The 9927-nt window shown below is 47.8% G+C and overlaps 1 protein-coding gene across 1 annotated transcript in view; it reads right to left on the bottom strand.

Moving 5' to 3' along the window:
• Window positions 1-3577: 3577 nt before the first annotated feature.
• Window positions 3578-9927, bottom strand: part of LRRC36 (leucine rich repeat containing 36) — a 56718-nt gene continuing 50368 nt past the window's right edge. The window contains exons 13-14 of the mRNA XM_006155609.1: window positions 6532-6646; window positions 3578-3918 (exon numbers count right to left, since the gene is read on the bottom strand). Of these exons, the coding sequence (XP_006155671.1) occupies window positions 3693-3918; window positions 6532-6646 (341 nt within the window). The 3' untranslated portion in view covers window positions 3578-3692. The remainder of the gene's footprint in view (window positions 3919-6531; window positions 6647-9927) is intronic.

Genomic DNA, 9927 nt, shown 5'->3' with positions numbered 1-9927 from the left:
GAGCCTTGCCCGAGAGCCGACTGTGGTGGCTCCTGTCTCGGTTGTCCATCTTCCTCACCTGGGGAAGTTTTAAAAAGCTCTCCATCGCCCACCAGCAAATGTTGAAGGGATGATTTCTCTAACCTCGGGGAACTGGCTTGAACTGCAAGCTTTACTTAGATGAGCACAGCAGGGCTGACAGCCAAGTCCTCCTGGCTCACTTACAGCCTCACAGCCTCAAAGTGAACCGAGTTTAACTGTGCTCCCAATTGGGCCAGGCCCCCGGCTAGTGACCTGCAGGGGAGAGGACTGTTCCGTGTGTATGGGGGAGCAGCAGCTAATCTTGTCTTACAATGTTGGGGTAACTTGGGGGAACCAGAAGGAAAGCTGAGCCTCTAAATTGTACCTTGTAGAAATAAAGCCTCCTCCTCTTTTTTTAATAATTATTTTATTCAACTTTATTTAAATTTGACCCGGAGCAGGGGGAAAGTGAGAAAGCAAGCCACCAGGTCTGGGACTCAAACTGCAGTCAATCATGTGGGAGTCCAGCACCCTTAACCACCTTGCCACCTGCCAGCCTCAAGCCTCCTCTTCATTAAAAGTTGTTATGGAACCTGAGGGAAAGCAGGGCCCACCCAGGGCCAGGAAGACCCTTAAAGACCAGATGGATCTGGCAGAATCTGGCACTCGGCAGCCAGGGACTAAGAATGGCCTTACTGCCTGCTTCACTGCCCCTCCCTGCACCCTCCTGCAGGTCAAGCAGTGGGTGCCCTGGCTACCAAATCCAGGTGAGCAAGGACGAGAGGTTGGGATCTGCGGGATGACGCCACTAAAAGCTCTGTAGAGCTGAGGGAAGTCCAAACCTGTCGGAGTGGCCCTACCCCTCCCTGTTGGCACAGGGCTTCCCTGAGGACTGCTCTCCATCCCAGGCCTGTTTTCTCCCATCTCCAGGCAGCGTCAGGCCAAGGGCGAGCACCCCTGCCCACTTGTTCACTGCTGGCCTCGGGGTCTTCTTCCTTCCATGTGGAATCTAGTTAGTTCCACAGGTGGTAATTCTTTGACCTTACCTTGACATCCCAACTCCTACCCTTGCCCTCTGGACCAAGGGCTACCCCAAGAAAATCAGGAACACAGACAACTTTCCCAGGAGTGGCTAGCACTCCACAGAGGTGCTTGGCCCAGGGCAGGGCCAGCCACATTCAGGGACAATAGAATATGGGGTGGAAGATGACTCAGTTAGGTCAGGCTCCTTGCTCCTACTGAGAGGTGCCCTGAGCAGATTCTGAAGAAAGTAGTGTTCTCTCTCACCATAGTCTGTCCCGGCTCCGGGCCAGGACCCTGAAATATGACAACCCAGGGCTGCAAGGCCATGGGCCAAGGCTCCCTACCTGGGTCCAGAAAGGTTAGGGCTGGGTGAGGGCAGTGCTTACTGACATTTCCACAGATCACAAACTCACTCCAGCTTCATTAGGGCCTTGAAGTTCAAAGAAACTTAGTGCTCCTCTGTTCCTTTCAGGAAGTTCAAAAAACCCAGAGGTCCGTGGACTTTCTTTTTAAGTCAGAAATGTGTGATCGTCACATCTCAGTATGGCAAGAGCTCTCTCTCCCTGTGCACGCCTGAGTCAGGGGCACAGACGGGGGTCTAACCTTTCTGCCTGCCTCTGGAAGGTGGAGGGAAGTACAACACAGCATTAGGCTGACAGTCCTTGGCCTCCTGCACACTCTCCGGCCGCATTAGCTACCTGGGAGCCAGCGTTCTGGTCTGAGTGTTGTGGCCTCCTGGAAACTTAAGCTGTAACTTGACACCCAATGGGGCAGTACATAGAGAGTGGGGGTATGGGTAGTCTGGGACAAAGGGGCGAACCCCTCACGAATAATTAATACGTGTTCTCATTAATTAGTACCCACCATAGCAGTTGTCCTAAAGCAAGTCGGCTGCCCTCAGGTGTCTCTTTGCCCATGTCCCCTGAACTTTCTGCTTCTCTCTGCCATATTGTGACATAGCACTAGAGGCTGGCCAGATGCTCTTCGTCTTCCCGGCCACCAGAATCGCGGGCCGATAGACCTATTTCTTTATAACCACCCAGTCTCCAGTATTCTGTTTTGGCAACACAGTTGAGTGCAGTAGTGCAGGCCTATGATCCAGCTACTGGGAGGCTGAGGCAGAAGGACTGCCCGTTCGAGGCCAGCCTGGGCAACACAGTGAGACTCTGTCTTTAAAAACGAATGAACAAACAAAAAACCCCAAAATGCCCACAAATGGCCGAATATACCAGGAAAGCAGAAACCTACCTAAAACTACTGGCATTCTCTCTGGACTGGTTTTTAAAATAGTCAACCAATTGGGAATTAAAAGAAAGACGGGGTTCTTGTACATTAAAGCTGATCTACACGCGGAGGCTCCAGCTCTGGTCTGGTCCCTGCCTCCTCTCACGTTTCCTAGCTCCTCTCCGGCCCTAGCCACTCCACACGGCCAGTTCATTCTCACGGAGAAAGCTTCTAAACACAAAGCCAGCACGCCTCTGCCTCCCCAGCTTACGGTCTTCAAGGAGCCGGGCACCCTAGCTCCTGCTCACCCCTCTCAGCCCCTCAGGTCCTCGAAGGAACCAATCTCCTTCCCATCCCAGGGCCTTTACAGATGCCGACTCTCTGCAGCTTCTCCCGACTGCTCTGCCCTGCGCTTAGCCTAAGAAACCCTGATCCACTCTCAGGTCTCAGTTTAAAGATAGCTTCCTCTTGGGACCAGCAGTTGGCATAATAGCTATGTTGCTGGGCTCCCATGTAGTCGACCACGGTTCAAGTCCCAGACCCGGTGGCTTAAACTCATGTGGGCATGTGTGTGTATGTGCCTGAGAGGAGAATGGAGGAGAAGAGATTGTGGCATGGCCCTCCCCGCCGGGGGTGGGGGTGATTTCTCACTCTGTCTCTCTGGCAAGCACACGTGCCCTATAGCAAAAACCTCTAAAAAAAAAAAAAAATCATTTCCTCTGGGGACATTTTCCTGATATCAAACATCCAAGTTTGGACTGGTCCCTTTGGGGGCTCCAGACTCTCCTCTGCATGCGTGGCCTGGGAAGCCTGTCTGCCCTCCCCTGCCACCAGCCATTCTACTCATTCTATAACTCCCGTGCAAAGTCCTTAGTGAAGCCTTCTCTGGTCCCCCAAGTTCCTCACTCTGTCTCTCTCTTTGGAGCATCTTCAGGCTGTTGTTGGACCTGCTTGGTACCAATGCCAAGTCTGAGCTCCACCACGTGAGTTTCCGGTTTTCTCCCTGACTGAATTATTGGCTGCTCCGAGGCAGACACCAGATGCTGTCACTGGAGGAAACTCAAAACATGTTTGGTGACTCAACGCAGGCTCTTTAAAATTTCTTCAAACACAAAAGACACCTACCTGCTAGATGTTCTTTTTTAACCACTACTGCACAGTGGCAAATGACATGGGGAAAAATGTCTGGTGTTGTGTCCTTTTTTGACATTTTCAGCCAAATGTCTCTATGATAGGACGCCTAGGACTGTGCCAACTATTTCTGTGGGCAGAAGGAAAGAATGACTCGATGGGAGGAGATAAAGAAAGAAATGAAAAGAAGGACCAATACAGCATAATTAGAATACGCGTTTTTCTTCATCGTTGTGGGTAAATCCCACCAAACTGTGGCGACGGCACTCTGAGGGCCCTGGTGGGTGAGGGAAGCCGCGGCCCGGTGCCTGCTGCTAGCTCCATAAACCAGGCTCTGGGACTGCGTCGGAGACGCTCTGTATGAGGTACTGACTGCTGTCGTGTGCCCCCGGGGATGAGGAAGACAACGTGCCTTTCCCGGAGGGCGACGATCTCCCCAAATGATGGCTCTTCTCAGGAGGCAGGAGTGCTTTCCCGGAATAACCTTTTTGCTCTTTATTCAGCTGCTGCAGCAAATACTCATTAGTTACCACCAGGGATCTGAGACACGGGGGAAAAGGCAGTCATGAAATCATGAAAGCAAAGCAGATACCATTCGGATTTGAAATGTTCACTAAAGACAAACATAAAATGGAGCAACACCTTCAACAAGAACGACCTGTCCAATTTTTTTTTTTTTTGATAAGTTTTAGCTATAGGGCACATATGCTCATAGAAAGAGAGAGAGACAGAGAGACAGAAAGCGAGAAATCGCCCCCCAGTAGGGATGGGCACGCTGCAGTCCCTTCTCCTCCATTCTCCTCTCGGGATCTTGGGCACGCACGTACACGTGCTCAGAGTGAGTTTAGGCCACCGGGTCCGGGACTCGAACTGCGATTGACTACATTGGGAGTCCAGCGACAGAGCCATTATGTCAACTGCTGGTCCTCAAACTGTCTAATTTATGAGCAGGTTATTCTAAAAGCAGACCTAGAGTTTCTTCATTACCATTCTGTTTGATTATGTTCCAGACTGACTGAAGCGAAAATACCTTTCACATTTTATATAGTGGTTGTTCTACTCTTTCCAGAGCACTCTTGTGGTAAGGTAAATAGAAACGCTGGGTCACTGACACCTGATCAGGCCTCTGACTTCTACCCCAAGGTCATAACTTCTACTTCCAACCTGCAATGAACCTAGGGTGCTGGTCATGACCATACTCTTGGACTCCGCATTACCAACTAATGCTAAAGGCCATCCACATACCAGCACACACGCAAAGGAAAAAAAGAGGAAGAAAATGATGCTTGCACAATGATATTCATTACACCACTTTTTTTTTTCTTTTGCTAGATGGCGTATGCGCTCACCACAGAAAAAAATGTTTAAAAGGCTCCATGGAATGGGAGTAATGTGTGCTAGAGAAGCCAGACCCTGCATGGCGACTGTGGCTTGAAGGTACTGCCCTGCCAGCCTGTGCGAGCACTCCTAGGCACGTGTGCTAGTACCCAGAATCCAGCTGGCTGGAAGACTGGAGAAGGGGATCGCGGCCTGACCAGACCTTGTGGAGGGTGTTCATCTCTCTCATGCATGCTCATATACATGCATATCATGAACAAAGAGAACAATTCAAGCAGGCATAGTGTCACACTCCTGTGGTCCAAGCTTGCTGGGATGCTATGGCAGTAGGATTGCAACCAAGTGAGATCCTGTCTTAAAAAAATAAAAAGGAGGGACCAGCAGGGAACTGACTCCCACATGGCAATTTGAGTCCCAGACCTGGTAGCTTGCTTTCTCGTTCTCTCTCTCTCTTTCTCTCTGGTGAGCACACAAGCCCTGCAGCAAATTAAAAAAAAATAATAATGATAAGTAAAATTAATGATAATTAATAGTAAAATTAAAATAATTCTTGAGAGAGAGAGAGAGAAAGAAAACAATAAATAATAATAATAATAATAATAAAGACATCTAGGATGGGTTCAGGTCTAAACCTTGGGTTACAAAGCTATTGTAGGAACCAGCAGTTAGTGTAATGGCTATGTAGCTGGACTCCCACGTAGTCGACCACGGTTCACGTCCTGGACCTGGTGGCTTAAACTCATGCTGGGTGTGTGTGTGTGCGTGCCCAAGATCCCGAGAGGAGAATGGAGAAGGGATTGCGGCATGACCATCCCCCCTGGGGGGTGATTTCTCGCTTTCTGCATCTCTGTCTCTCTCTCTCTGTCTGGCGAATGCACACGCCCTATAGCAAAAACCTCTAAAAAAAAAAAAGCTATTCTAGTGAAGATCAGGACATGAAGTTTGGGGTTGAAGGTTTGGGGATAGGGTGCTTCTATTTAAATTTTATCAAACGTTTTAATGAAGGTGGGAAGTCAAAATGTCAAGGGCTTCTCTTTGAATGAACCAGTGGTCTTGAATCTCTTCTGATCTTTTCCTTAGCCTGCATCCTGAGGGTACTGGGGTACTGGATTTTTTTTTTTTTTTTTTTTTTTTTTTTTTTTTTTTTAAGGGACGGGTGTTCCTGGGGGGGAAACAACGGCAAGAAATCACCCCTGGGGGGATGGCCACACCACAATCTCTTCTCCTCCATTCTTCTCTCAGGATTTTGGGCACACAGTCATACACACCCGACATGAGTTTCAAGCCACCAGGCCCAGGACTTGAACTGTGGTCCACTATGTGGGAGTCCAGCGACATAACCATTATGTCATCTGCTGGTCCCAAGGGTACCTTTCTTTGAGGAGGCTGAGCTATCGAGCTCCTCTGAAGAGAAGGCATACTTGGGACTGTTTCCTTCTCATGCTCTCAGTGCTCTTGACAGGTCTTCTGGGACCAGTTGCGGCCAGGCATTTTCTGGAGGAGCTAGATGGCTGATTTGGAGGTATGTAGTAACCAGAGGGAGTTAGCCGACCCAAACAAAGGTCTCGTTAGGTCCAGTGAGAAACTAGGTACTGAGATGTACTAGGTACAGCCAGCAAAGGCAGTTAGTTCCTGGTGTGTTCTGGGAAGCAATACTTCTGCTTCCTGAGCTGCTGGCCCAGATGCAGGAGGGTCACACACAGAATGGAGTTACTTTGCAAAGTGTGTAGGCATTAACTTTCCAAGCAAAACAAAAGAAATAAAGGGAAGCAAACATTCTGCTTCTGGAAGCCAACCAGATAGACGCCCTCCTACCTCTGACTTTCATGGAGAAGGGCAACTGTCTCCTCCAGCTTTTTTAGCTGGGCAAGCTCCTGGTTCAGGCAAGCCACTTGCATGCTCAGTTGCTGGTTTTTGCGCAGAAGCTCATCTACACAGGGGATAGCAGCCAAGGGTGAACAGGATTCAAAGCTTCACCCCACTCCACATCCCATTTACCATTTCTTCTCTTCGAGACAAGAGACGTGATGGCAAGAATACACAGTTTGGTGACAGAACTACATTAAAACGTGACCACTTCATATTGCACGTTAGTTTGTCTTCTTTTTTTAAGTTTCACTCAAGCTAATAGCTGCCCTATAGCACTGTTGTGAGGACTCAGTGAGGCACTGTCCCATTTAGCGTGGGCAGTCAACACCTATTAGGTCTCTCTCTGTCTTCTCCTTTTTACCTGCGAATGTATGTCCTTCAGTCTCTACATGGTTATGTGAAAGCATCTCAGACTGTCAGACACGTAACAACCCAGTGAGTGCTTTCAGAAACGGAATTTGTGGCAAAGACACCCATACCTAGCTCCCAAATAGGCTACTACTATGCACTAACAAGGTAGGTTAAAACAGGAACTCTTGATGGGGGCCAGCAGGTGGGGTGGTGGTTAAGGGTGCTGGATTCCGATATGGCCAACTGCGGTTCAAGTCCCAAACCTGGCAGCTTGCTTTCTCACTTTCTCTCTCTCTCTCTGTCTCTCTCTGGTCAAATTGAAATAAACAAGTGAATAAATAAAGTTAATGAAATCATTCTTTAAAAAAAAAAAAAACAGGAACTCTTGATGGGGGCCAGCAGGTGGGGTGGTGGTTAAGGGTGCTGGATTCCGATATGGCCAACTGCGGTCCAAGTCCCAAACCTGGCAGCTGGCTTTCGCACTTTCCCTCTCTCTCTCTGTCTCTCTCTGGTCACATTGAAATAAACAAGTGAATAAATAAAGTTAATGAAATCATTCTTTAAAAAAAAAAAAACAGGAACTCTTGATGGGGGCCAGCAGGTGGGGTGGTGGTTAAGGGTGCTGGATTCCGATATGGCCAACTGCGGTCCAAGTCCCAAACCTGGCAGCTGGCTTTCGCACTTTCCCTCTCTCTCTCTGTCTCTCTCTGGTCACATTGAAATAAACAAGTGAATAAATAAAGTTAATGAAATCATTCTTTAAAAAAAAAAAAACAGGAACTCTTGATGGGGGCCAGCAGGTGGGGTGGTGGTTAAGGGTGCTGGATTCCGATATGGCCAACTGCGGTCCAAGTCCCAAACCTGGCAGCTGGCTTTCGCACTTTCCCTCTCTCTCTCTGTCTCTCTCTGGTCACATTGAAATAAACAAGTGAATAAATAAAGTTAATGAAATCATTCTTTAAAAAAAAAAAAACAGGAACTCTTGATGGGGGCCAGCAGGTGGGGTGGTGGTTAAGGGTGCTGGATTCCGATATGGCCAACTGCGGTCCAAGTCCCAAACCTGGCAGCTGGCTTTCGCACTTTCCCTCTCTCTCTCTGTCTCTCTCTGGTCACATTGAAATAAACAAGTGAATAAATAAAGTTAATGAAATCATTCTTTAAAAAAAAAAAAACAGGAACTCTTGATGGGGGCCAGCAGGTGGGGTGGTGGTTAAGGGTGCTGGATTCCGATATGGCCAACTGCGGTCCAAGTCCCAAACCTGGCAGCTGGCTTTCGCACTTTCCCTCTCTCTCTCTGTCTCTCTCTGGTCACATTGAAATAAACAAGTGAATAAATAAAGTTAATGAAATCATTCTTTAAAAAAAAAAAAACAGGAACTCTTGATGGGGGCCAGCAGGTGGGGTGGTGGTTAAGGGTGCTGGATTCCGATATGGCCAACTGCGGTCCAAGTCCCAAACCTGGCAGCTGGCTTTCGCACTTTCCCTCTCTCTCTCTGTCTCTCTCTGGTCACATTGAAATAAACAAGTGAATAAATAAAGTTAATGAAATCATTCTTTAAAAAAAAAAAAACAGGAACTCTTGATGGGGGCCAGCAGGTGGGGTGGTGGTTAAGGGTGCTGGATTCCGATATGGCCAACTGCGGTCCAAGTCCCAAACCTGGCAGCTGGCTTTCGCACTTTCCCTCTCTCTCTCTGTCTCTCTCTGGTCACATTGAAATAAACAAGTGAATAAATAAAGTTAATGAAATCATTCTTTAAAAAAAAAAAAACAGGAACTCTTGATGGGGGCCAGCAGGTGGGGTGGTGGTTAAGGGTGCTGGATTCCGATATGGCCAACTGCGGTCCAAGTCCCAAACCTGGCAGCTGGCTTTCGCACTTTCCCTCTCTCTCTCTGTCTCTCTCTGGTCACATTGAAATAAACAAGTGAATAAATAAAGTTAATGAAATCATTCTTTAAAAAAAAAAAAACAGGAACTCTTGATGGGGGCCAGCAGGTGGGGTGGTGGTTAAGGGTGCTGGATTCCGATATGGCCAACTGCGGTCCAAGTCCCAAACCTGGCAGCTGGCTTTCGCACTTTCCCTCTCTCTCTCTGTCTCTCTCTGGTCACATTGAAATAAACAAGTGAATAAATAAAGTTAATGAAATCATTCTTTAAAAAAAAAAAAAACAGGAACTCTTGTTCTAAGGAAGCCAATCTTTGAGACACTACTTTCTAAACTTTAATATGCTTACAAATCATCTGGGGAGCTTGTTAAAAATAGTTTCTGATTCAGTAGTGAGGCAAGGCCCAATATTTACTTGTTTAATAAGCTCCCAGGTGATGCTAACGTGGATCACACACTTGAGTGGCAAGGTTCTAGAAGGTAAAAAAGCAGGGCTGCAACAGCAGCATTTTTCATCAATAAGCCAAAATACCATATTGGGCCTATGGCCGATTGAAAGTAAGTATCTAGTGGACAAATATCTGCATATTTTCAGATTGGTAAGTGGAGACTGATGTGATCATTCAGGCATGTGTCAGACAGTGCTGAGACTGAACAGAAAGCCATTGCTTCCAGGTCAGCAGCTCCAAATCGAGCTCATCATATAAATCCATATGCCCATAATTTGCTTAGCTATGGCTCCCTTAACCACTAGGCCACGGTCCCAGGCTCACAATTTTTTATTCTGAATAGACAATAGGACAAAATGTACCTACCAAAAATACTATTAGAAGTGATAAGGTTATGTTCTCCAAAGTTCCCATAAAGAACATATTCTAGGGGGAACCAGCAGTTAGCGTAATGGCTATGTCGCTGGACTCCCACGTAGTCGACAGCAGTTCGCTTCCCGGACCCAGTGGCTTAAAAACTCACACTGGGCGCGTGTACGTGCGTGCCCAAGATCCCGAGAGGAGAATGGAAGAGAAGGGATTGTGGTGTGACCATTCCCCTTGGGGGGGTGATTTCTCACTTTCTGTCTCTCTGTCTCTCTCTGTCTGTCTGGCGAGC

The sequence above is a fragment of the Tupaia chinensis genome, unplaced genomic scaffold (assembly GCF_000334495.1).
Source record: "Tupaia chinensis unplaced genomic scaffold, TupChi_1.0 Scaffold000463_1, whole genome shotgun sequence".
NCBI classification, from domain to species: domain Eukaryota; kingdom Metazoa; phylum Chordata; class Mammalia; order Scandentia; family Tupaiidae; genus Tupaia; species Tupaia belangeri.
The sequence above is the reverse complement of the archived record's forward strand: the minus strand, read 5'-3'. Positions and strand labels throughout refer to the sequence as shown.